Raw genomic sequence first — 24,180 nt, 5'->3', positions numbered from 1 at the left:
TTGCCAGTTAAAACGTTGACATCTTAACAACTGGCACAAGCAGTACACTGGGGGTCGTAAGCATAAGCATGGATAAGCATAAACCGTAAGCTCCCAGGTGTGAGGGTCCCTATTCAGTGTTGCGGCGCTGGTCACCTGGGTTGAAGACACAGTTGCTGTAGAATTGCCTTTTGTGGACACCTTGGACAAGCGTTCAATAAGTACTAAAGCTTTCAAGTTGGAACTTTATCATCTGAACATCCCTAACGCTCAGCTCTCTTTGCGCGTACATCGTGATGGCTTCGGGAAGCCCAGACGACTCTGGTAGGCAAGCCACCCTTCCCTGGACACCAGGTGACGTGTCCGAGAGTGCAACCGAAGCTCTTCAAGCATTGGACACTTACAAGAAGAAAGATCCATCCAAAGGTCAGCGCTGTAGCATTGGTTTTAGATGAGTGCGTCTATATTGATAAACCCAATACATAGTGGTTGTTCGCTTCAAGGCAGTCGGTAACGCACCGATCATGAGGCAGAACTTTTATAAGATTACTGCCTCCAACCGTTTCCAGGCAGTCATACAGTTTTTGAGGAAGGAGTTGGGCTGGAAAGCCGGAGATCCACTGGTAAGAATTGATGGCTTATCTTTAACTTTGAGCTAACTCGTTCCAGTTCACATACATCAACCTCGCATTTTCTCCCGCTCCTGACGACACAGTGTCGAATTTGTACAAGGTAATGTGCCTAGTTCTTGTCGCAGAACATCTCCTGATGCGGTTGTTGAAGTCATTCGCTACAGAAGGACATCTGATAGTCAACTACAGGTTAGTTTCTAAATAAGTTGCGTGCACAGCATATTGATACGAGTGGATACTGTTTAGCACGACGGCGGCATGGGGGTAACACTCGCTAAACAGTGACATCTTGTATTTTTTGCGCACAATTGTGTCACCGCTCAACCTTACACTCGCCACAAGTTAATACAACTTATTCGTTCGTTATTCCTGTTCGAGGACCTATGGGCGACTCTCATATATGAGCATGATAACTGACAAAAAGCCTTCGTCAACATGCGCGATCTTAAAAGATACTCCGTCTGTACATTCCTCCTGCATATGCTTAACATTTTGCGATACCATACTGGATGACGAAATTCTAGGACTGGGCTTCAGTGAAACTGGTGCGCAGCGATCGAAAACAGATACTATGACTCCATTCCATTCGAAACCCCTAAAGTATTCACCTCAAGGAAGCGCGCGGGTCAGAATACGTCTGGGTCGCCCCAGATTGCTTTACTATGGTGTATGTCGCAGATGTTGCAGACGAACAGTGCGTGACGAGATTATGGTATTCCCCCGGGGTGATAGAAGCCCCAGGAGGGTAAATGCGGATGGCCTCTCGTATGCATTCTGTGAGATACGGAAGGGACTGAGCTTTCATGGAATCCAAGGTTCAGCGTCGGCCTCAGGGACTCGCAACACTTCCTGTCTAGTAGTATCCTGAGCATATAGAACAATAGCCAAGTAATATACCGACGAAGAGACTGCACCTGACGTCGTGTCCTGTCTTAAATTGCGCTGTTAGTAGCACGGATGCTACTGAATTCAAGTTGGTCGCATACATGCCCGGCTAAGAATAGCGCTGTCATGTTATCGAGAAGTTATTTTTGGATAGTTCTAGCCTTCTGGGTGTTTCAGTCAGAATCAGTAATGTCTTCGCCTGGTTTCGCGCCCTTTGCATTGACGAGTTTGTCGGACCCCTCACATAGACGGTCTATCCATCTGATCACCTTCTGCCTCTGGAAGATCCGCCCGAGGAAAAGCACAACGAGGTACAGAGGTTCTCAGATGTTATGCATCATCCGATGATAATCAGCAACAAATTATGATTCCGTATGAGTGAAATTGAAGCTATGCCAAATGAATGCGTTCGATGCGGGGCACTGTGTAAACTCAGACCGACGGGCGGTAAAAAATTGCCCAATGACTTGATGATCTGAAATAAATTGCGGGTAAGAGAGGTAAAAAGATCGATGGGAAGAGCAAGTCTGAAGACTTCATTCGCAATAGAGGATTTGTCTCTCTAGTCCTCTCCGTTCGTAAGGATCACGTTAGAAAGACCCGTGAAGCAACAGAACGCGGATTCCTTTGCAGGCTGCTGCTTCGGAAATTCGTACATTCTTGAACTTACCTAGCACCAACACCGACCAATGCTGGAGGCTAGGAAAGCGTGAATCCAAGGAGAAAGGATGAAGGACCAATTCCAAATTCTGGTTGGCAGCGACTCGCACACAGGCCACAGCATGTCTTCTATGATCACAGTCACGGTGCAACAGAGTGCGGCCAGTTGGCTCCAGTTGGTTGGTGGGTTTTAGTTTGACGTTCCTGAATTCGGAATACTTTTGTGGTAGTAACGCAAATCGCGGGATTACAAGACATGAACTCCCGGCTGTCCGATTCGTAAGTGGTCAGAATTTATAGATTGTGTAGTACGTCAATTTCCTCACACTCATTCAGATACCGATGACCAACCAATCATGGAGAAGCATCTGCTGGAAGCGCTCAGCAGCAAACGGTTAAATTTCCCATCATCCACGAAGTGTATTCTTCCTGTCGTCGTTTGGTAATATGCAGATTATCGGAGAGAGACATTAGCGACGTACGTAAGGAATCGGATGTCCAGAACTTTCCAAACATCCAACATCATAAAGACTCTGATTCATTATGGCCAATGACCATTGTGCATTATTCCCTATCTTCATGTATCGCCGTACGGCCCCGACAGGGTTGGTATCTTTAGATTAGTAGTCAGTCTCCCGAAAGGTCTCAAATGCGACGAAACCAGGTCCGACTGAAGGGTTCTCAGTGCCGTGGCTACCACGAGGTGGCTCATGTACGAGCGTGTAAGCCGGGGGACGCTTGCCAGAATCATCCTAGCAACAAGAGCCACAGCATCTCACTAGCTTGCACTGGTGAGCGAGAAAAGGGCGAAAAGGGCTGGATTTTCTCTCATTTCCAATAGTCTGTGAGTGGTCTGTAAGCACGTTTATAGTTCCGCACGATCTACCAATGAGAAGGTTCCGAAAAGTTCCCACGGCTGCGATGCGATGGGTAGGGACAACTGACGTATATAAGGTGGCGTCATATGTGAAAGATCAAGCAAGCTATCTGTGACATACTTTCCTCCTAATCCACTATCATCATGAGCGGAAGACTAGCTTCAGGTATGTCCATCAGCACTTTGAAGATTTTATCTCGCGTCCCCCTCACCGTGATCCTACAATCAGAGTACAGTACCTGGAAGAAGCTCCAGCAGACGTATGACGTCCAACATGCCAGACTCATCCTGAAGGATCTTTTTGCTCAGGATCCCAACCGTTTCTCGAAATTCTCCGAGGAGTATGTGGACCCAACCGACAAGAACACGACGTTCTTGCTCGATTACTCTAAACACCTCATTACCCAACCCATCTTAGATACGCTCCTATCTCTTGCTCGCGAGGCAGAGCTCGAGACATACCGCGATAAAATGTTTGCTGGCGAGCACATTAACACATCAGAAGATCGCGCCGTCCTTCACGTTGCTCTCCGCAACTTCGATGATTTCAAGATCCAGGAGGCCTGGTGCTGATGAAGTCGCTGGCGTGCTCGCGCACATGAAGGAGTTCTCCGAAGCAATCCGGAGTGGTTCATGGAAGGGCTACACTGGAAAGACAATCAACACGATCGTCAATATCGGTATTGGTGGTTCTGATCTCGGACCAGTTATGGTCACTGAGGGACTCAAACCTTACGCAAAACGCGACCTGACCGCCCACTTCGTCTCTAACATTGACGGAACTCACATCGCTGAGACTCTCAGACTCTGTGACCCCGAGCGCACCCTCTTCATCATCGCTTCCAAAACGTTTACCACCCAAGAGACTATCACCAATGCCGAATCCGCTCGCGACTGGTTCTTGGCCGCAGCCAAGGACAAAGCCCACGTTGCAAAGCACTTCGTCGCTCTCAGTACGAATACAAAGGCTGTCACTGCGTTTGGCATTGACAAAGCAAACATGTTCGCTTTCTGGGACTGGGTTGGTGGGCGCTACAGCTTGTGGAGTGCCATAGGCTTGTCCATTGCCATCTATATTGGCTATGATAACTTCGAGCAGCTCCTGAAGGGTGCTCACGGTATGGACAAGCATTTCAAGGAGACTCCCCTCGAGAAAAACCTTCCTGTGCTCATGGCTGTCATTGGCGTCTGGTACAACGATTTCTATGGTTCCCAGACTCATGCACTCCTACCATACGACCAGTACCTCCACAAATTTGCTGATTACTTCCAGCAAGGAGACATGGAGTCCAACGGAAAGTTCGTTACCAAGGGCGGTCAACGTGTTAACTACCAGACAGGGGTAGGTGTAATAGACCTTTTGAGCGGCAGAAACTGACATGATATCGCACGTAGCCTATCATCTGGGGTGCTGCAGGCACTAACGGACAACATTCGTTCTATCAGCTAGTGCACCAGGGCACGAAACTCATCCCCGCAGATTTTATCGCCCCTGCCACAAGTCACAACCCCATCGCCAATTCCAAGCATCACCGTATCTTGCTCTCCAACTACTTCGCCCAACCCGAGGCGCTTGCCTTTGGTAAGACAGAGGAAGAGGTACGCAAGGAACTTGGCAATGGTGCAAGCGAGGCGCTGGTGAAGAGCAAGGTGTTTGAGGGAAACCGGCCTAGCAGCAGCATTTTGTTCCCATTGATGACCCCAAGAACCCTCGGTGCGCTCATCGCGTTGTATGAGCACAAGATCTTCACCCAGGGTGTCATCTGGGGAATCAACTCTTTCGGTAGGATTGCGCGCGGTTCTCGGTTTCTCGTTCGCTAATGGTGTTTGTAGATCAAATGGGTGTCGAACTTGGAAAAGTTCTTGCGAAAAATATTTTGTCGCAGCTGAACCAGCCGTCCGATGTGACTGGCCACGACAGTTCGGTGCGTTTATCTTTTCACACCCTTCGCTTTTTAGCTGAGGCAAAGGCGGCTTGCAGACTACTGGTCTTATTCACTACTACCAAAAGCACCGAAAAGAATGAATTGTGGTCTCAAAGCTGTAATTTTACGAGCAGATTGGAAAATGGTACCGAATTATTCTCGATAACAGTAGTTGAATGGGAGTGTAATTTTAACACAATTTCAAAACTGCCTATAGATAAGAGACAGACCTCGGCCGAATGACTCTGAGAGCCGCTGCACCATGATGTTGCGTAGACACACTCTCATTCCATCTATCAATGGCTTGTCTCATTGACGGTCCGTGTAGCACCATAGCTTAGTCGGCCACTCAGTGTCCTTCGGGCTTCTGTCGTAGCGTAGTACCCTTCACCATTTCTTGCCTTGCTCGCGACACGCAGACACACGGTCGCGGATACACCGCTCAAACGGACACCGCCCGCATCGATAATTCGCAACCTACATGCAGTATCATATCCATCACGTTGCAAGCAGCGAGATATATCACATCATTCTAATGTAACGTAATATTAGTTGGCCCCTGAGGCTATGATCGGTTCTCTATTTCACAACATCAAATGAATATCATAACGCGAAACTCTAACAAATCATGTTCCCTGACAAGTGTAGATAACCTGCAGTGTTTCCTCTGTTACGCAGATGAGTCAGTCGACTTGTGTGTGAGTTCCTGGAAAGCAATTATGCTCGTATCAGTTCCTTCGTATGAGTCTATCATGGCCTTGGCGTGATATTTTCGAACATTAAGGATGAGGCGTGGTCCTAGTATGAACATCTGTACAACCTGGGCAATTTGAAGAATGCCATTATAGACGTAAACTCCCAAGGCAGATGAATCCTGTAGAAATGATGAGGAATGGTTAAATGTAGATATCAACTACGGATAGCATACCCCGATGTTTGGAGAGAGACTACCGAGGTTCAGGCAAGCAACAGCAGCATATCTGGTACGCGCAAAACTTCAGCAGGACAAGACAGTAACATTCTGATCATGAGCTCACGCTGCAAAGTAGAATACATGTGTTTCGATTAACACTCTGAAGTAGTTCCCGAGAGTCAATCTTGCCAATGGCTGTTGCAGTTCACGGAGGTATTTTGCAACAATCCAGACTGCAAGACACAGTGTAGTAACCTCCCATGCAGTGGTTAGAATCCATGTGTCGGTTGTCAGACGCTGACTGCCTCCAGTAAAACCGCACTGATAGGTTCCGGAGAGAACGATCTCCACTTGTGTTTGATGAGACTACTGTACCAGTGAAGTCATTCATAAAGCTTACCCCCTGAAATACGGCTGCTTGCGGTAATCACTGCACATGTGACGTTGACAGCAAGGCAGAATACAACGAGAAAGACGAGCATCTTTCTGGACCCCTGATACATGGCATATAACCGGATGATCATGATGACTGGAATGATATTTCATACAAGTCAATGTCGCTAATAATTAATTCAGTTGAGTAGCTCACCGCCCAGCATGGCATTTACGACCACAGATGTCCCGCTTTGGAAGTAGTAAAGGATAGTGCCTGAAAAACAGCGAGTGATTTAGTAACTGAGTAACGAGCTTCGATACATCCAAAAAAACCCACAGCTGTGTAGTTGTTACATTCGTTAAAGCAACAAGTTGGTCGAAACTTTCACTCACCCCTGTGGAGAAGTGTATTTAGTTGGAGGGGAATGGTAGTGATTGCTACAGAATACTTACTGTATCTGTCAGCGAGACTGACGGGAGAGTCCCTGCATACTACGAGTCAAAAAAAAGACATAGTCTACTTATGAGACATACACAGCATGGTGACGCTGATTGCAAGAGATGGTTAATTAGTACTGGGCCAACTTGTCAGCCTCACACATACACAGGAAATATTATTCCAGTGCAACGCAGCTAGATTTTTTTGATGTCAGCATAACTTGCCAAATAATGTTTATAAGATAACTTACACTGAGATATAAGACAGTCATCAGGGACCAGTGTTTCCTCTGCCCCGAATTAACTTTCTTATCCAATTGTCCCTCCGATAGAAACTTTACTCACCCATACCAGTTCGATCTGTAAAACCGTTCTCAGTGAGATGGCTGTCAGAGCGTCAACATCAACCCACCTCTTGTCCAGACGTCAGTGCTGGTGGATGCCATAGGGACATCAACGATGTATTCGATAAATACTATCTTGCTTACCCCAATCGTACATTATAGCGGTAGAGGATGCAACTGCCAAATCGCAGTCAAAGATAAAGTGAGATATCGCCAACACCATCCGACTTGATCTCCACGAACCTACAAAATAGCTGTAAAAGCGAAATAATTTGATTTGCTGGCCACAAATTGGGATCGCTCGAGGCCATGGTCATATTCAAAGAGTTGATACCAGTGAGTCGCGAACTTGGACATATACCGATCATAGCGCATTCATGATTTGTGCTAGATATACTACCATCTGGCGCTTGTTGAAAGAGGCATTAATTATGCCCATTAGTACTGAGGAAACCGATCTCGGGCTTAAACTTGAAACAGGGGGATTTGGATATTTTGGGACCTGCAAGGCATGTGTATGCGCGGCAGTACTACGTATGCCACCAAGTATGGCATAGGCCTCGCAGAATGTTTGAACACCGTGAAACGAGAACCGCACCGACTCACTGAGGGTCTCCTAAAAAAAATTAGGGTGTCTTCGGACAAAGTTCAAACTGCTCCAAGTTAATGGTGCCACACTGTTTTCGGGTTCCATTTTGCACCCCGTCGAAGTACACGCCATCCAAATATATAGTAAAGCGAACACTATCTTCCATACATTTACGTGATCTACTTGATCAAGAGCTCCGTAATGTCCGCAGTTCCGAACACTTCAGACTGCAGCAGGATAAAGAGAATGTAGTTGGCCGATCCATTGCAATATCAGTCACAAAGAGGGAAAGATCAGTGGTCTTGTACAGCTTCAAGAGGAACGAGCCTCAGCCTTGAATGAACTGGCCCGGCGGCGGCTTTACTTGGATTCCTGAGTCAATCTCGGCATTTGGTTCCTGCCAAATCGTGAACAGCTTGTTATGAGAGAAAATTCGGACTCATCCGCTGCTAAAGGTACATGTCAGAGGGTGTTCTGGACAGGACTGCCGATAAAATTTTGAACGAGTACGCTTTGATAGCATGGCTGACTTTCTGCTCTTTCCTGAGGAATCCGATTTTGAGAAGAATCGCAGACATCGGCTCATCAGGGAATGCAAACTTTAGATCTAAGAGTGTGTACACTGGAACACGCATATATATGAACGCTTGAACTGTGTGAGGTTGAGTTTGTGTTCTACGTCAATTTGACGGGTCGGTGTGTGCTTATATAAGCATCGCGCAGAAGTTCAGATCATTTGATTGAGACGCGAAGTTATAAACCGCGTCTGGTAGAGTCGCTTTCTAAAGCACAGGCCAGGTAGGTATCGCAAGTCACCAGCAGTTGATGGGCTATATAATTTGCGCAGGCTAGCTCAACTCATACCGTCGAAGAAACGACCATCTTCCTCTCATCAGTGTATACAGATCGAAAACGATGGCTAATTCGTTACCTCCGGAACTATGGTCACATATTTTTGGTCTGGCCGCGGATGAGGATACAATCTTCTATCCTGGCCTTCCAACATCCATGACCCAGTCTTCTTGGGCTCGTTCTCTGGTTACGGATTGGCAACTAAGGACGCCTCGCGACTCGATCAACATGGTCCAGCGCAGGAGCTATGCTACTAAGAAGGTGTGCCACGTTCCAAAAAAATAGACAGTCATGTCTCATTGTAACTCTCTGTTAGTCGATCATATCAACGTGCCAATCATGGCGTCGTCTCGGCCTCGAGTTCCTCGTCCGCTATTTATTTTTCAATGACCCCTCGAAGCTCCGCTCTCTTACTGCTCTTCTCACTTCCAATCCCTCACTGGGGTGGTGGACACGCCGTTTGCATATAACACACTTCCTCTATGAGCGCGGTCCCTCCCTCGATGATTTCGAAGCCGCCCTCACATCTGTACTCGCCCAGACTCCCAACCTAGAGATTTTCATTGTCGATTGGCCTCTATCAAGGGCATTTGGTTCCATTGCAGACACGCTTGGTACGCATTGCAAGAACTTGCGCACTGCTCACTGGCACGTCCCTGCCGAACTCCTTCCCAAGGTCATATGGGCATTAGATGCCCTCCCACTCCTAGTTTCCCTTGCCGTTGAGTTCGATGCGCCACTCAAGGATTCTGACACGCTCACCTTGGGAAGCGCACAAGATGTCAAGCTCTACCTTCCAAACCTTCAGCAACTCATCCTGCGCGGGTACTCTGCTGAATTCATAGAACAGGCCAGCGGCTGGAGCCTCCCTCTTCTACGCAGCTTTTCCTTTGACTTTGGGAGCAAACATGAGGATGTTCCCGATGTGTTATCCTTCCTCGGCACCCATGGTACCAGCCTGCTCTTCCTTGACCTCAACTGTATCCCAGCACTCGATATCCGCACAATACTCGACCTATGTCCTCTCCTCACCGCTTTCTCTTTCAATCTCGACTGGAAAATCGCGCCCATCGCCCAAAACGCCGATGCAGGAGATGGACCCATCGTTTTAACTAATCGTCCACACGAGCACATCGCGCACATCGGGCTCCATGGGTTGCTTTTTGCGTTCGGGGTGGGCCTTGCTAGCGCTTATGCCACCCCCGACCCTCTTCGCTCTCTCCTTGTGCAGCGTACGAATGACAGGAATTTTGCAGCACTCACTAAAGCGAGTTTCCCCAAACTCGAACGAGTGCGCGTGTTGAGCCCGACGGTGCTCACGGACCTTGAGCGTGCGGACGGGCCGCAAGGGAGTGGGATGGAGCGCTGGGATAGGTGGGCAGGCATGTGCGAAGGCATGAGGATCCGTCTGGAGGACTGCACAGGTGCACTATTGGGCACATTACCTCAAGAGTATGAAGAGGACGAAGGGGACGAAGATGAGGAAGATGAACTTTTGGAAGACAATGAGTACTCTTACACGGATGAGGAGCCGGTCAGACCAGGTGGAGTGGGTTTGTCAGAACTGAGAGCGCTGCTGGAAGAATGTAGGAAGATGAGCGAAGAACGTGAAGAACCGCTGTTTACATTGGCGTATCAATAATTTTGGGACATCGGTGTTTTGTTCTTGCTTTGCTACTATCCATTGCCACTGATACTAGATCTCATGTGGTACGAAACACATGTGAGATCGCTATTCATATAGTTTATACCAATAGCTCATTATTATTTTGGTCCCGAGAAAATGCTATCCAGAAGGGTGGCTACTGTCATGACGCCCCGTCGTGTCCTTTCCCCTCTGGAGTCCGTGTCTTAAATGCCCCTCTACGCGCAACGTCCTCCACAATCCTTCTCGCTCGATCTACAAAAATGCTCTGGTCTCCTGAAAGCCGTTCGCGACCTACGCACCGAATTCAAACCGTCAGCTGTGCTATATTGAAAATTCGACGAAATGCAACACCCACCTACAATCGCCCAGTTCCGCGTGCTAGGTATCCGGAGCGTGTCGCACTCAATCTTCCAGCCCAACCACCGGCTCAAACGCGCAAGCCATATGCGATAGGCCGAGTATTGAGACTTGTGCGTGCCCTCAGCGCCCATACCGAGGCTGGAAATGAAGGCGGCTTCGTCCTCGGCCTCGCTTAACACCACACCAGTGGTAGCATCAAGCAATTTATTGTCAGAGAAATCGAGCGCTGACGCCGCAGACGAACGAGTGAACCTCTCATCGAACATCCATGCACAGCAGGGTATCGAGAGGTACCCACTCGCGCCCGTGAGTGTTGCCAGTACAGGGAGCCACGGTGTTAATTCGTCCGCGTGGTTCCCAATGAGGAATACCCCGGGCTTCCAAAAGGATTTCTCTTCATCGTTGCTGTTGTCTGGGGAAAGAAGTTGTGTGGGGTCAAGTGCGTGCACCTTGAGTGCTACCTGTGACGAGTCTGGGTAGTGTGCCCAGGAAGTCCGTGCGCGAAGATCGATACCACACCCCATATAGCCCTCAGCCGAGAGAATATGTGTCAACAAGCCATTGCCACAGCTGCATAAAGAATGATAAAGCCGAAAAAATGTATAATGTTGCAGGAAAACTCACCCAAGATCAAGGAAGCCTCCAGATGGACGAGGCCAGGATGTCCATCGCGAATCACCCAGCTCCTTCATGTCGGCTACATCAGCTGACGCAGCGAACGTGTCCTTCCAGAAAAGCATAAGAAATGTTGCGATGCCGATGTCCTAGGCAAATTAGCTGATATCAACTTTATACAGATGGCATCCACACCTCGAACACATGCTTCAAGGGATCGGTGGTCTCTCTCCATGTATTGACTATTCCTTTATGGCGCTCACGCATTTTGAGATATACGTCTTGATATACTTCTCGGGGTATGAGGACATCATGTTGTACGCGCTTCTGATAATGAGTAAGTGCACCCCAAAGGTAACGGTGGAGTGTGTCAAGGAGTGCAAGTGCCGTACGGTAGAGGCGACTGTTAGGATCGGTAGGTGTGCCTGGGAGTGGAATAACTTCAATGCGCAGTGCCGGTTGTGCAGAAGCTGAATCTGAGGTTGTAGTGATGTTTGAAGGGATGAACCGGAATGCAAGATGTGACACCGTAGGATGGTAGTAGGGTAAGCTCTCTCCTTCGGGTACAAGTGGTGTAAGGACCAACAGGGACGGAAGGCCGGCAAATTCACCGGTTTCGAACGCGTAAAGCGTACAGTGCTGCTCTAGTCCCAAGTCTCGACCTGGCCTGCGCGGTAGCAGCTTACGATGTACATTGCGCACAGGACAGTATCCTCCAAGACATGGAGCAGATGTTGGGATGGTAGTATCGGAGTCTGAGATGGTCTCTGAGCGCAAGATCAATGTCGAATTGTACTCCGGGTGATGAATCAATTGCGAAACAGCTGTCTCGAACTGTTAGAGTAAATCACATCAACATAACGGGAAGCACATAGCCTGTAGACTGCGCACGCACCAATTCAAGCGGGACATCTGCAGGACAGCTAACCAACGACTGGAATCTGAAGTGCAAAGGACTGAAATCTGAATTGTGCAGCGAAGGTACGTCATGATGAAGCGGACGAACATCATTAACACATGAAGAATTCGAAGGGTTGAATCTCGGTCGCTGGACTGAGGGTGCCGTAGCCATATGTATAGGCGAAAATTGGCAAGTGCTATAGCGTTACACAATGACTAGTAGTGAGTGATTGTGGCACTGATCAAGCATTATGCATCGAGGTTGTCAGGGTGATAGCTGAGCGGCAGGAACGTCTTGAGCAAAGGTCCTGACTCCTGGGGCAACTCCTGGTGGCGAATTAACCTTCCTTTGGCAAAAACTGGCGTGAGTCCGTGACTCGGATTCGCAAACCAACCCGCGCGGTTTATGTATGTCGGGATACATTAAGTCAAACTGTTATGTAAAGACACCTTCCTTATAAGTACTCCTCTGCCAGTGAGTCGTAGATTTCGTACATGCTATCATCTTATTGTGATCCAGAGATGCCAGTGCTGAGTGGTTGTGTGCACTGTACTAGCGTAACTCATGATCGGACTGTTGATGCCACCGCTTCAAGATCTCAGAGTCCTAATCAGTGGGTCACAGCCAGCCAGTCCTGATCCCAGGAGTCTTTGAATTTAATTGGATGCCAACGAGGGTATTACTAACTGTAGAGCTTATGAGAAAACCATGTACCGTGTAATAACGCAAGCAAAGCCTTTAATAAGTCTAGTGAATACTTAAAGGTCGAGATCGATGGGAGTGCAGCCAAGATTGATAAGGCCGTTCTGATATTACCCTACATGTCAGACTCGCATGGAACAGAAAACATTACTCGTAACTCACCATTTTGTTGTTGCTGCAGCACATAGATTTCTGTTTTCATTTGGCGCCAGTGCCAGTGCCAACGACAGAAATAGGACTAGGCAGCTAATACCAACAAAGTTAGCGACACCAGCAACTACTTGCACAGGCCAAGAGGATCTGCCGCCTTGTTGCATGTAGAAGTCTACATAATCATGAGGATCAGCGAATGCAAATAAAAACCCGTTACTCACAGTGGTAGAACTCTGACAGCACTGGATGTTACCCAGTGTTGTACCGGCCATCACAGAGACTGAAGGGAGTGGCAACAGCAAGGACCACCAGGGAAGCAATAGTGAAGAAACGAGCGAGCTCTTGTTGACTGGAATGGAAGAGACTATTGGAAGAGTGTGAGGGAGCCCGAAGTTTGAGAGATGGATAAAGAGGAGATGGATTCTGAAGAATCAAATGCATCGCAGTCCACCTTTTATACGATAAAAGCACACAACGACCCGGCTGCTCTGCCGTCTTTGTGACTGTTTCGATTCAACAGCTGACAAGCTGAGCGTGGTGCGTAGTTCGTGCGCGTGAATCTCAACCTTGGCTTGGCTCAACGCGGACGCGCTTCGACCACGTGATCCCATCATCAAATCCTCTTGATTTCATCATTTTCATGACCTTGGCAAGCTGGGATTCGCGAAGCCGCAAGCGCGACGACTGGAGAGAACCACAGATAATACAACGTCATTGCACGAAGCTTCTAGTTGGTCCTTGGACGCCGTGATATGCCATTTGATGTGGAATTGACTGGTTTACGCCCAGAAGCATGTTTTCTGTAAGTAGATTTTAGGCTCGTCCGAATCCATGTTATTTTTCTGAATGTCGTGCTTGAATTTTACAGCACCACTGGAATGGAGTAACATTGTAGACTTATGCCAAGTCTTGCTACGATAAATATGGCGAGAGCGCTGCAACAAAACTCAGAACTTCGACCCTCGGTTGATTAAGTCTCACCGAGGTTCGTCTAATACTAAGTAAGTAAGGACTCACGGCCGTCTTTGTAAATCTGAATCTTGAGCAGAGAATAACATTCATTTGGTAATCAGTGATTAAACTTCAAGATACCGATTCTCTTATTTCAATCGTTTTGGGTGAACGGAATGAGCTAATAGACTCATTGAATACCCCTAATCTTGCAATTCCTCCTAACTAGCTCGAACATGGCTGCCCCCCCAAGCACATATCAGCCTGTAGGCTCCGTTGCTCCCCACGATTATGTTTTACAAGATTCAACCGGATCGAAGGTATATCATATCTTGGTAGTGAACGAGTCTTTTCTGACAGCCCTGCTTCTCAAGCCAGTGCAACATGCTTCTGACGACCGGACCGCTCATCCCCAACCACGCCAGGAGCAGATGCAACCAACAGGGCAAATGAACGCTTCCGAGGTGCCACAGGAGGAAGGGAAACCAGCGGACCAGTGCGCTGAGCAGAGTCAAAAGAAAGAGGAGGAAGAATCCGGTTCGGGTTCAGGGCACCCCGGACAACAAGATCAACCCCGCAACTATTGGCATACTGGGCTGTTCAGTTGCTGGAATGATGCTGGGACTTGTGAGTCCCGTTCAATCTTACAAGAAAGTGAATCAATCCACAACCTGCTCCACAGATTGCATGTCGTGTTGGTGCCCTTGCATGGTATATGGGAAAAACCGGCGGCGGCTCGACCACTTGCAAGAAAACGATACGGCGGATCCGGAACATGGTGGTTCGGGCTGTGATGCTGACTGTGGCATGCATCTGGCACTCAGTGTGTTGTGCGGTTTTGGTTGGGTACTGCAGGTGAGCATATATTTTGTCGTTCTTCACAAATACATGTTAAGAAAGGTTACTAGCTCGGGCAAAGGGCCACGTTGAGAGCGCGCTACCACATTGACGGAAGCCCCCTCAGCGATTGTCTAACTGCATTCTTTTGCACCCCGTGTGAACTCACCCAAGAGAGTCGAGAATTGGCAGAGGAGGAAGTGGCTGCTTCCGATGCTGAGAGGCAGACTCATAACACATAACACGAACTGTCCATTTTGTGGTTCAATTAGTTGCTTACATTTATCTTGTTGGGCGATCGAAAATTCACAACTTGCTAATGATGTTGCCAGTCAACTGCTTCTAAGGCTTCGGGCTCCCTTTCCTTTCACCAGAATGTGGGCGTTTCTAATCAGCCCTTTTTTCTCAAAACAACCATATACATAGAATTGTACCATTTATTACGCCGAGAACTTGAAGTAAATTTTCAAGTCTCGAGGCTTCTGTCGAGTTATTTGTTTGGCAAAAGCCTTCGATCCAAACAACCTTGTGAAAATTGTCTCGATCTTCCATCGCCATGTCTAATGTACCGAAATGTCTATCGGGTTTCACTGTCATTCCAATTGCATATCCAAGTTCATCGCATTTCATCTATGCGAGAGTTCATGCCGCATCTAAATCCAAAACGTTCAAGCCCAACAATGTTCTACCTGAAGGACGCACGCTGTTCCTAGTGAACGTGCCACCAGATGCGACAGAGCGTGAGCTCATACTGCTATTCAAACACTGTGGGACAGTAGAGCGCGTCTTATTTGACCTCAACTCTACCGATGCTCTGGCAGAACACGCATCTGATTCTGACGAGGAGATGGCAGAGGCTGCTGAAAATCCTGATACTGAAGCACGACCTCGCAAGAAACGAAAACTCCAGACTTCTGAGCCAACGCCCCCTGAAGTGATACCCCTCCCTTCTTCATCCCTTCGCACACTGCGCAAAACCGGATCTTGTGCCCATCTCATATTTCTCGATTCTTCATCTCTTGCAAAAGCGCTTTCCTCCCCTGCATCACCTAAGCCATGGCCGTCATCGGAGGAGCCACGTGGTCTCTCTCACTATATGGCAAAATATGATAATGAGCGGCCTCCGCTAGATGCTATCAAAGCTCACGCAGACAGCTTTATGGAACGTTTCGAATTTGACCTTTCGAAGAGTAAGCAAGAGGCCAAGTACCGGAAAGGGGAAGCAATTATGGACGAGGACGGATTCACACTCGTTACTAGAGGAGGTGCTTATGGACAAACGCTTGGTGGAGGCGTGGGCGTTGCCAGCAAGAAGTTCATGCTCACTGGGCAAACTGGAAGTATAAGAAAGAAGGAGAAAAAGAAGGAGAAGGAAGTGTTTTATGCTTTCCAGAAGGCTGAAAAGCAACGGAAAGGTGAGCGTAAAATTATTTGCCACGAGGATATCGGCTCATGTGCCTGTAGCCTTGCTCGACCTGAAGAAGAACTTCGAGGCGGACAAGGAACGTGTAGAAAAACTGAAGGAATCACGGCGATTCAAGCCTTATTAATTATTTCTGCCATACATTTAGGGAGGTGGGTCTAGTATATCGCGAATGTGATCTAATGTAAGGGCCCGGAGTCTCTCGTTCTAACGGGCAAGTTGTCCCTTCATTCAGCGTCAGAGGGTGTACACTGTCAGTAATCTCCCTCGCTTGTGATTTTGAAACTCTTGACAGGCCGCCGACCTTGTGGGTCCCGTCGAGGTGGGTAACGAGCTATGAGCGAGTCACAATCGCACTGTCCAACAGTGCTCGTTATGTTTTACTCCATGCCTTCATTTTGCTGGCCCTGAGAAGACTAGAACTCGCGTATTGCGTTATCACCACTTCCAAAGTTTCGGGAGCGCCCATCCTCGGATAAGTTCTTTTCTCCGTGCCTTCTTTTGATGATACGTTCTCCTTCATTCACAAACAACCTTGCAGGAGACATGTTGACAGCGACATCATTCTGCTAACCCGTTTCTATAAGCTATCGGAAACGGTGAGACTCAATCGACCCCGTCCTAAGGGAAAGCCTATTCCCGCTTCGGTGAGGCACATCCATATTTGTCAGGGCTGGAAAACCTGTCATTGTTCTCCGATGATCACTCCCACAATTGCTGGATTCTCGCCACGGAGTTTTAGATGCAAACGCCGATTGATGCTTACTGTACCAATTACGTCACAGATAGCGCGGAGACCGGACCAGACGGGCCCCGCAGCGAGGGATGCTACGTCCTCAGCGCTCAGCTGCATCAGGCAATGCTCTTGATTAGCGATATGTCGCATTCCTTTCCTCCAAGCCTTGTGGTGAGTTAGTGACTTCCTAGCGACATTGCGGAATGCACATTCCGTGGGACACGGCTCCGCCCAAGGCCATCGTACTTTGTTTGACTCGGCAGACGAATGGACACACTAGTGTGTCTTTCACCGAGTCCTCATGCTACGGACTTCTTGCTTGCGAATTTGGCTCGGCTATCTTTTACGCGTGGTACAAACTTCCGTAGGGAGAATTCTATTTGTTGATGCGCCCATAAAAGCTACTTTTGGCATATTACTGGCAGCCCTTCACGTTACAGCAGTGACTACGCACAGGGGACATGACTCTGAGACACTCTCCTCCCCTTCAATGATGACGCCCCAACTTGCAAACAACATCTGAGGCACGTGAGCTTTCGGTTACTTTGCCTATAGACGCACCGCCAGAGCTCGAGAGTTCGCAGCACACCATTTTACGCTCCCATTGGAGTCGGTGTACGAATGTCGGGTCCCGCGTTTCATTGTCATATGGCTGCCGACGGACCCCGACGGCAGTATGTGATCACTTCCTCACGGGTGTCCATCGCTTACTTATCATACAAGACCAGACATCATGCTCAAACGTGTTCCCGCAATATACAACAAATCAGGCAGTCAGTCGCTTGTGAGCTGCTTGGTCATGATGGGTACAGATCACATTCGTGTGTGAGTTCTCGGGAGCGACGAACGTTAGGACGTTTGCACGTTGATGATGCGTATTAGCGATCTGACAACTGGCCATTATTATAGTGACTCAGTTACGTATCATACGTAAAGCTCCTAAGATCGCATCGCTTGTGTGCGGTAGATCCCCCTATCTGCTGTTCGAAGGCTTATTCGAGCACCCCGCCTGTTTATCGGAGCAGGAATGCAAGAACCGAAGGCTACAATGGGGCGGTGTACTGCTGTGACCAATGCTTGTGGCTTGTTGGTATTGCTGAGAAAATTTAGTTGCATGGAGGTGTCATATATACGTATACGGCGGCTGCGACTAAAGACTGCCCGTATGCAAGGACTCCGCACAGGAGCTCCAGACAACGTACAACAACCTTGAATTTACCGAGCAAATATATTTTACATGAAAGTTGATTTCTGTTGTACGTATGTAACCATTACTATTCAGAAGCTTCTGCAAGTACCGTATGTGTGTTTATGAATGGCTCTAGAATTTGTGCTTGGAAACGACTTCCCAGAAGCCCTTGCCTTGGAGAGTAGCGAGCTCCAGTTCAAGGACTGTAGGCTGGCGTGAGCCATCGCCCCCAGCGTAGGTTCCAGCACCCCAAGGAGAACCTGAGTAGAAGTAAAATTAGCAATCCTCAATCACCGACGCGAGGGAATAAACGTACCACCGCGAACTTCGCTCATGTTGGAGAGCTGTGCGAATGTGTTCTTGTAACCCAAGGGAACGTAGATGATTCCGTGGTGAGAGAGAGTGGAAAGGGAGTTGATGACGGTGGCTTCCTGTCCTCCACCTGGGGTACCGGTAGAAACGAAGACACCCGCGAATTTGCCGGCCAAGGCACCGCTGACCCACAACCCACCAGTTGCGTCCCAGAAAGCCTATGAGAGCGAGGCATATAATTAGATTTTTTCGAGAGAATTGAACGGATCAGAGACATACTTTCCACTGAGCAGGGAAATTGCCATAACGGGTAGGGACACCGAAGATGAAGGCGTCAAAGTTGGCGAGTTCGCTCGGTGTGATGATGGGGTAACTTGGCTTTGCGGGAGCATGCATCTTTGCAAGGACTTCATCGGGCAATGTTTCAGCAATCCTGATTAATGGAATAAGTAAGGCGATTACGCAGATAAGCCTAGGATTGAATACATACTGGTAAATGGTGGCGGAGCCTCCGGCAGACTCGACACCACTCTTGACGGACTCGGCCACTGATAAAGATAGATTAGGAGGAGGACGCGATTCTGGGGATCTGTACTCACTCTTGGCGATATGGCCGTACATGGAGTAAATGATGATTGCGACTTTAGGGGATGACATGTTGAAAGATGATCTGAAGCTAGTAGTTGACGACCAAAAGATGATAGGAAAGGATGTCGATGATACGATGTCGATGAAGGACTGATCAAGCTGGTATTTGTACTGAAACCTCAGTACTTTGTCCTTGCTTGCTTGACCATGTCGCAATCGATCAAATACGTCACTGACTCAGCGCCCGTATTGCAAAAGCACCAATGCAGTATGTTTCGACCCACACTAAAAGCCAAACCAGGACGATCGAGCTCACGTAGACTCACGATCAACTGCTATCCGTACCGTAATCGTGCTCTGTAATCGTTCATTTTACAAACTGACGCTGGGCGTTAACGCGAAGTGTGCCTATCTCTTAGAAATCCCAGGAATTTTTGTCTCTATTTGGAACCTTGATGATTCATCTGGTCCGTAGACCGTAGTCGGCGTTTGTCGCCAAACAGTCATAGTATGCAGTAGGTCACCATCAACAAGCCTAGTAATCTGCGGCAACATCGACAAGCTCTCGTGACAGCTTCACGGCCCCCACACCCTACCTCGAACAGAGAGGACAACGGTATGCAACTTCCAGGGTAACTTCATCCTGATATATATAGCAACATGTTCTTAAACGCATGCAAAAGACATTTTCCATTGAAGGAGTGTTGTTCTGAAGGCGAGGCAAGGTTAGATCATCAGAAGACGTCATCAAATGGATTATGCAACGGTACGGCCTCCATCCAAGCGACTTACTAGTCCTACCCATTTATATAAAGGTGTTTTTGATCTTGCGGCGGCAGATAAACCTTGTCCACAATTCGCAGGCCACATCTCACGCTAGACATGAATATTTCATTTTAAAGGCTGGCCTCTATATCTTCGTAACTGGGAAACTATTTTTTCTACAAATACCTCGGAATGTGTTTCCCTGGAAAACGACAAAAAGACAACTTCGCTGAGCCAAAACCCACACCTCCAGATACAAAAGCTCAAGTGAATCAACCAGAGCAACCAGTTTCTCCCCCCGTTCTCCCTCCACTTTCATCTGTTTCTCAATCCAATATGTCTGCCCCTAGGGTCGCTATCGTCATCTACTCCCTTTATGGTCACATCACAAAGAGTGCGTCTTCTTTGCCATACTTCCACCTCCTCGCTTAACACATACTCACAGTGGCTGAGGCCGTCAAGACTGGTATCAGCGGTGCTGGTGGTAGTGCCTCCATTTACCAGTTCGTCCATATACACCTATCAGCTATGAGCCCACATTAACTTCACTCCAGGATCCAGGAGACCCTCTCCGAAGATATCTTGAAGCTCGTCAAGGCCCCCCCTAGACCCGACTACCCTGTCCTCGTCCCTGACGACCTTGTCAACTTTGACGCGTTCCTCTTCGGTATTCCCACTCGTTACGGTAACTTCCCCGTTCAGTGGAAGGTACGTTACCTTGTATTTACAGGGTTGACTCCGTTCATTGATGCACTCATACAGGCATTCTGGGATGCCACCGGCCCTCTCTGGAGCAAGGGCGCTCTCCAGGGCAAGATGTGCGGTGTCTTTGTCTCCACTGGTACCCAAGGTGGTGGTCAGGAGATTACTATTGCCAACACGCTGTCCACTTTCGTGCACCATGGTCTCATTTACGTTCCCCTCGGCTACAAGCATTCCTTCCCTCAGTTGTCTAACCTGACCGAGATCCACGGTGGTAAGCACTTCTCTCAGATGAATGGCCCCCCGTAAATTAACGTTTTATTTCCGAACAGGTTCTTCTTGGGGCGCGGGAACCTTTGCAGGCACAGACGGCTCCCGTCAGCCTTCACCTCTCGAAACCGAGATTGCTGCCATCCAAGGCAAGGCTTTCTGGAACACCGTTGCCCAGTACCATGGCTACGCCAAATCCTCGTGAATCTAGATATTTGATATGTACAGATTCAGCTTGGATTGTATATATATTGCGCGCGCACAATAAAAATTCTCGAGTGCTTTATCTTTTTGCCAGGCCTCGTGCAAAGTGCCATTACATACGATAGATTAAAAGTTGGCTTTTCTGATCATCCTTGTTCATCAGTGCGTGATTAATCAGCTCATCCATCCATCAAGTCTGTGAATTTGTTCCCATGGGTTTGGAGCGCGGGCCCCTGTTGATACCCGATTAGTACTGCAACAATTGCGCCCATAAGGAACGGCGGCCTAAATTACCCATGTCGCATCAAAAGACTAGCACTCTCAGGATTGAGATCTCCGGTGGCAACTCAACGAAGACGACCATATTCGTGCGAAAGCTAGGCCAATTGTGACCAGTTTGTTTCACGGGAGGGTGGGCGCTCTTCTTCGATGAGTCTCATGCGGCCGCCATCAACTGTGCTACCACGTACTTTGAAGATCATGATCATGTAGTTAGGAAAGAAATCCGCGGCTCCTGAGGCTTGATGCCCAGTACAGGAAGCTCCTGCAGGCACCCTCGTTGGGTGCACCCTCACACGGCCTCCGTGTCCCAAATTGCAATAGTAGAATGATAAACACCGACTTGATCTATTTGTGTGGACTCATGGACGCTGGTTACGGAGAAAGGAAGGTGGAACTGATTGATTATGACCAATCCGTACGGAATATGATGGTGAACGAACAGATTACTGATCAGTGCAAAGCGCTCTACTTTTTCCATCGGTCTTTGGATCAAGCGAAGCTCATTTCTTCAGCCCAGTTACCCGATGGACGGTCTCCAAATGCACCATCTTCATCCGTCGCTGGTCCCCAACCCGCGTCGTCCTTGCTCTTGACGGCCTAGAGTATCTATCAGCATCCACAACTTGATCCACAGAAGTTAAAGTAACGTGGTCAAGCAGAAAATAGTGTCGGAGCCGACAGGGTTCGCACGTCGAGGACACACCTTTGTCAGATACTCTTTGTTCCTTTCCATCTCTTTCTCGAGCCTCACAAGGAGGGCGTCCTGCTGTTGCGCCTGTGCCAACACTCGGTCCACATCAGTCTTCTCGAATTTCACTGGCGGATCCGAGAATGACACAGTCCCATCTGCAGACAGCTCCGCGGAGATTTCCGAACACTCAATCTAACAGAAAGCATCAGTCATTCGTATAATTCGCCAAGGGAAATGAAGTCTACCATGCTCAAGATCAGAGATTTCACTTCATTCTCGTCGGAAATTCCCACTTCTCGTCCAATATCGGATAAATGTAACGTCAGATAAGTGGTTGTGAGTTTCTTTATGGCCCAACGGGGCGCGCGGTCGAGTGCCTGGGTGATGAGACCGAGAGTCCTTTCCTATACGGGTGGTTAATGATACACGGATTCATACACAATCAATGTCGTACATTAGCGAATAGTTGCTGCTCGTTTGCAGCTATTGTGCGAAGGTAGTCGCGCTGCAGAGGGTACGCATTCATAAAACTTGAGTAAGGAGTTGCCTTGAAAAGTCGCATAAGAATTGGGTGCATGTACTTGGATGGAGGTGAAGTCTGCCCAATCAGAATGCGTAAGCGAACCGTTCACCCATGGAGGATACTCGTACCTTTCCGCGGTATATCAACTGCACGAGGGTCAACTTCTTCAAGGCTTCCATTTGAATAGCGGAAGCCGCCGAGCCTGGACTTGATGCACAGATCTCAAAGAGTTCTTCTGCAGCTGACCAATTCTTTAGCGCAGCAAGTGCGATGCCGCCGGCGTAGTGGTATATTAGATTATCGTGGTAGGTTAAGTCGGAAAGTGAGAGATCAATTGTAGTGATCGAATGAGCTAGGATGGGGATTGCGGCTGTGAAATGGCGAGTGGCGACGCAAATCTGTAACAGTTGCTGGCGAGTCAGAAAGTTGGAAAGGCATCCAATTAACAATCTTACCGTCAGGAAAATAGGATGGATGGTGGTGAGATGTGAAAGGGTTGGAGCATATTTCACGAGCAAATCAGATAATGGCGAGATTGCAAGTTTGGGCTAAGAAACCTGAGATCGAGTGGAGAGCTAAGTCAATGGCATATCTTACGTTTCCTTCAACTTCAGCGAATTGTCGTATCCCAGTTGCAAAAAGTGTCACTGAACGTATATGGCCTCATTGTACCAGCACGTAAGTGAGGATAGGCTAACCTCGATCCGGTGCAAAGCGAGCATGTTCAGGGATAAAATCGCGGCAAAAACCCTCGATATGGTGCCACAAAGGCTTATCAGACGCGACAGTATGCAGTCGCGCAGACCTTCAGGAGATCGGTGTGCGTAATAAAACTTTCCAATAAGACTCACTCACAAAATGTAAAGCATGCCAAGTGTGTGATCTCGCGCGTTTAACAAAGTCAATGGATCTTGGCTACCCGGCAAAATGCTGGCCAGCAGGACTTCTCTGACATCTTTGGATGCGCAACTCCTCAGATATTGGTTTAATTGGGAAGGACTTGACGCCGAAGTTATAGTCGCGACAATAGAGCCTAACGAGACATCACTCGTAGATTGTCCAGCTGCATTCGATGATGACTGTGCAGGATTGGTGATTGACGTGGCGGATGTAGGTGGTGGAGTAGGAAGACCTGATTGATTCATGACACAAAAATTTAACACCAACTGCATTAATATGGTCAACGACATAGATACTGTCAGAGGTAAATGTTGAGGTACCGAGGATTATCTTGAAGATTTCCTTGGTGCGAGACAAACTAGAATGGACAATTGTTGAGACTTGGATGGCAGTTCTTTGGTCGAAGAATGGTGCTATGTACTCCTGTGTGCTCAGTGGTACTATTCAGGTTGAAAGAATGATTGCTCCTGATCGTCCCCATCGAATGCTTACCTAATCGACAGTTGTTAATTGTGAGCAAACCGATGCATTTATACTTGGTCCGAGTCGACTCATTTTGTTACAAACACCACAACCCGATATCGAGATGGAAGCCCGCATTCACCACGAGTTCGCTACTTTGTAAATGGGATTGCCGCAGCGCTAACTCACTTCGTTTAAGCTCATGGGGAGGGCAACTTGGGTTCAGATTGTAAGCCAACCTGAATGGGTTGGTTGTTCCAGCATATGGCTCTCGCAGACACTGGGGTAGGTACGCTCTTTTGGTACTTTTGGTACTCGTCGAGCCTGCTTATGACAATCATGATCATCACCCTGCAGAACTTGTCGGTGTCAAGGTTCTTATAGTCAACTCGACTGCAGGTGTGATCAAAGATTTTTGCGCGAAATAGACTCTTGGGACCATCAGAACGGCCGATCCTGATCGACTCGGCCACCAGCGCTTCGTCTACATCTCTTGC

The 24,180-nt window shown here is 48.2% G+C and overlaps 10 protein-coding genes across 10 annotated transcripts; 7 read left to right on the top strand and 3 right to left on the bottom strand.

Moving 5' to 3' along the window:
* Positions 1–275: 275 nt before the first annotated feature.
* BJ212DRAFT_1280231 (putative ubiquitin-like modifier) lies at positions 276–879 on the top strand (the record flags this gene model as incomplete). The annotated part of the gene is made up of 5 exons (XM_041331548.1): positions 276–405; positions 466–602; positions 649–711; positions 763–800; positions 858–879. The coding sequence occupies 5 exons, from the start codon at positions 276–278 to the stop codon at positions 877–879; spliced, it is 390 nt and encodes a 129-aa protein (XP_041188851.1).
* Positions 880–1,560: 681 nt separating this feature from the next.
* On the top strand, positions 1,561–2,189 carry BJ212DRAFT_1381240 (uncharacterized protein). The gene is made up of 2 exons (XM_041336650.1): positions 1,561–1,971; positions 2,167–2,189. Exon 1 carries the CDS (start codon positions 1,569–1,571, stop codon positions 1,842–1,844), a length of 276 nt encoding a protein of 91 aa, XP_041188850.1. The 5' UTR covers positions 1,561–1,568; the 3' UTR covers positions 1,845–1,971; positions 2,167–2,189.
* An 877-nt stretch (positions 2,190–3,066) lies between these two features.
* Positions 3,067–5,414, top strand: BJ212DRAFT_1381230 (Glc-6-P isomerase). Its single transcript, XM_041336649.1, has 6 exons — positions 3,067–3,199; positions 3,263–3,599; positions 3,661–4,375; positions 4,429–4,816; positions 4,867–4,958; positions 5,015–5,414. The coding sequence occupies exons 1-6, from the start codon at positions 3,178–3,180 to the stop codon at positions 5,057–5,059; spliced, it is 1,599 nt and encodes a 532-aa protein (XP_041188849.1). The 5' UTR covers positions 3,067–3,177; the 3' UTR covers positions 5,060–5,414.
* Positions 5,415–8,342: 2,928 nt separating this feature from the next.
* On the top strand, positions 8,343–10,224 carry BJ212DRAFT_1467025 (uncharacterized protein). The gene is made up of 2 exons (XM_041338980.1): positions 8,343–8,730; positions 8,786–10,224. The coding sequence occupies exons 1-2, from the start codon at positions 8,533–8,535 to the stop codon at positions 10,109–10,111; spliced, it is 1,524 nt and encodes a 507-aa protein (XP_041188848.1). The 5' UTR covers positions 8,343–8,532; the 3' UTR covers positions 10,112–10,224.
* A 1-nt stretch (position 10,225) lies between these two features.
* BJ212DRAFT_1381209 (uncharacterized protein) lies at positions 10,226–12,409 on the bottom strand. Its single transcript, XM_041336648.1, has 5 exons — positions 11,988–12,409; positions 11,288–11,926; positions 11,102–11,241; positions 10,473–11,047; positions 10,226–10,408 (listed from the first exon to the last, which is right to left on the bottom strand). Exons 1-5 carry the CDS (start codon positions 12,162–12,164, stop codon positions 10,278–10,280), a joined length of 1,662 nt encoding a protein of 553 aa, XP_041188847.1. The 5' UTR covers positions 12,165–12,409; the 3' UTR covers positions 10,226–10,277.
* A 2,077-nt stretch (positions 12,410–14,486) lies between these two features.
* Positions 14,487–14,878, top strand: BJ212DRAFT_1280188 (uncharacterized protein; the record flags this gene model as incomplete). The annotated part of the gene is made up of 2 exons (XM_041331544.1): positions 14,487–14,654; positions 14,708–14,878. 2 exons carry the CDS (start codon positions 14,487–14,489, stop codon positions 14,876–14,878), a joined length of 339 nt encoding a protein of 112 aa, XP_041188846.1.
* A 248-nt stretch (positions 14,879–15,126) lies between these two features.
* Positions 15,127–16,276, top strand: BJ212DRAFT_1381197 (ribosomal RNA-processing protein 7-domain-containing protein). The gene is made up of 2 exons (XM_041336647.1): positions 15,127–16,051; positions 16,101–16,276. Exons 1-2 carry the CDS (start codon positions 15,193–15,195, stop codon positions 16,184–16,186), a joined length of 945 nt encoding a protein of 314 aa, XP_041188845.1. The 5' UTR covers positions 15,127–15,192; the 3' UTR covers positions 16,187–16,276.
* Positions 16,277–18,116: 1,840 nt separating this feature from the next.
* On the bottom strand, positions 18,117–18,953 carry BJ212DRAFT_1448881 (flavoprotein-like protein; the record flags this gene model as incomplete). Its single annotated transcript, XM_041338603.1, has 5 exons — positions 18,117–18,244; positions 18,301–18,514; positions 18,576–18,729; positions 18,787–18,844; positions 18,896–18,953. The coding sequence occupies 5 exons, from the start codon at positions 18,951–18,953 to the stop codon at positions 18,117–18,119; spliced, it is 612 nt and encodes a 203-aa protein (XP_041188844.1).
* Positions 18,954–19,841: 888 nt separating this feature from the next.
* Positions 19,842–20,826, top strand: BJ212DRAFT_1484708 (putative 1,4 benzoquinone reductase; the record flags this gene model as incomplete). The annotated part of the gene is made up of 5 exons (XM_041340847.1): positions 19,842–20,043; positions 20,095–20,152; positions 20,204–20,357; positions 20,412–20,625; positions 20,684–20,826. 5 exons carry the CDS (start codon positions 19,842–19,844, stop codon positions 20,824–20,826), a joined length of 771 nt encoding a protein of 256 aa, XP_041188843.1.
* A 770-nt stretch (positions 20,827–21,596) lies between these two features.
* Positions 21,597–23,466, bottom strand: BJ212DRAFT_1448879 (uncharacterized protein; the record flags this gene model as incomplete). The annotated part of the gene is made up of 9 exons (XM_041338602.1): positions 21,597–21,704; positions 21,811–21,990; positions 22,044–22,202; positions 22,253–22,396; positions 22,450–22,719; positions 22,777–22,869; positions 22,919–22,968; positions 23,020–23,126; positions 23,177–23,466. The coding sequence occupies 9 exons, from the start codon at positions 23,464–23,466 to the stop codon at positions 21,597–21,599; spliced, it is 1,401 nt and encodes a 466-aa protein (XP_041188842.1).
* Positions 23,467–24,180: the final 714 nt, after the last annotated feature.

Source organism: Suillus subaureus (genome assembly GCF_016647635.1).
Source record: "Suillus subaureus strain MN1 chromosome Unknown BJ212scaffold_36, whole genome shotgun sequence".
NCBI lineage: Eukaryota > Fungi > Basidiomycota > Agaricomycetes > Boletales > Suillaceae > Suillus > Suillus subaureus.
Note: the sequence above shows the minus strand (reverse complement) of the source record. Positions and strands in the feature narration are given on the sequence as shown.

What these genes read in the sequence shown, in the direction of transcription:
- BJ212DRAFT_1381230 (XM_041336649.1), top strand. Translation starts at nt 3,178, where the DNA reads ATGAGCGGAAGACTAGCTTCAG. An exon ending in TTCAAGATCCAGGAGGCCTG is followed by an intron (nt 3,600 to 3,660) that starts GTGCTGATGAAG and finishes AGCAATCCGGAG; the next exon opens with TGGTTCATGGAAGGGCTACA. An exon ending in CTGGGGAATCAACTCTTTCG is followed by an intron (nt 4,817 to 4,866) that starts GTAGGATTGCGC and finishes TGGTGTTTGTAG; the next exon opens with ATCAAATGGGTGTCGAACTT.
- BJ212DRAFT_1467025 (XM_041338980.1), top strand. Translation starts at nt 8,533, where the DNA reads ATGGCTAATTCGTTACCTCCGGAACTATGGTCACATATTTTTGGTCTG. An exon ending in GGAGCTATGCTACTAAGAAG is followed by an intron (nt 8,731 to 8,785) that starts GTGTGCCACGTT and finishes ACTCTCTGTTAG; the next exon opens with TCGATCATATCAACGTGCCA.
- BJ212DRAFT_1381209 (XM_041336648.1), bottom strand. Translation starts at nt 12,164, where the DNA reads ATGGCTACGGCACCCTCAGTCCAGCGACCGAGATTCAACCCTTCGAAT. An exon ending in CCTTGAAGCATGTGTTCGAG is followed by an intron (nt 11,242 to 11,287) that starts GTGTGGATGCCA and finishes TAATTTGCCTAG; the next exon opens with GACATCGGCATCGCAACATT. An exon ending in GCGGAACTGGGCGATTGTAG is followed by an intron (nt 10,409 to 10,472) that starts GTGGGTGTTGCA and finishes TTCGGTGCGTAG; the next exon opens with GTCGCGAACGGCTTTCAGGA.
- BJ212DRAFT_1381197 (XM_041336647.1), top strand. Translation starts at nt 15,193, where the DNA reads ATGTCTAATGTACCGAAATGTCTATCGGGTTTCACTGTCATTCCAATT. An exon ending in GGCTGAAAAGCAACGGAAAG is followed by an intron (nt 16,052 to 16,100) that starts GTGAGCGTAAAA and finishes ATGTGCCTGTAG; the next exon opens with CCTTGCTCGACCTGAAGAAG.
- BJ212DRAFT_1381240 (XM_041336650.1), top strand. Translation starts at nt 1,569, where the DNA reads ATGCTACTGAATTCAAGTTGGTCGCATACATGCCCGGCTAAGAATAGC.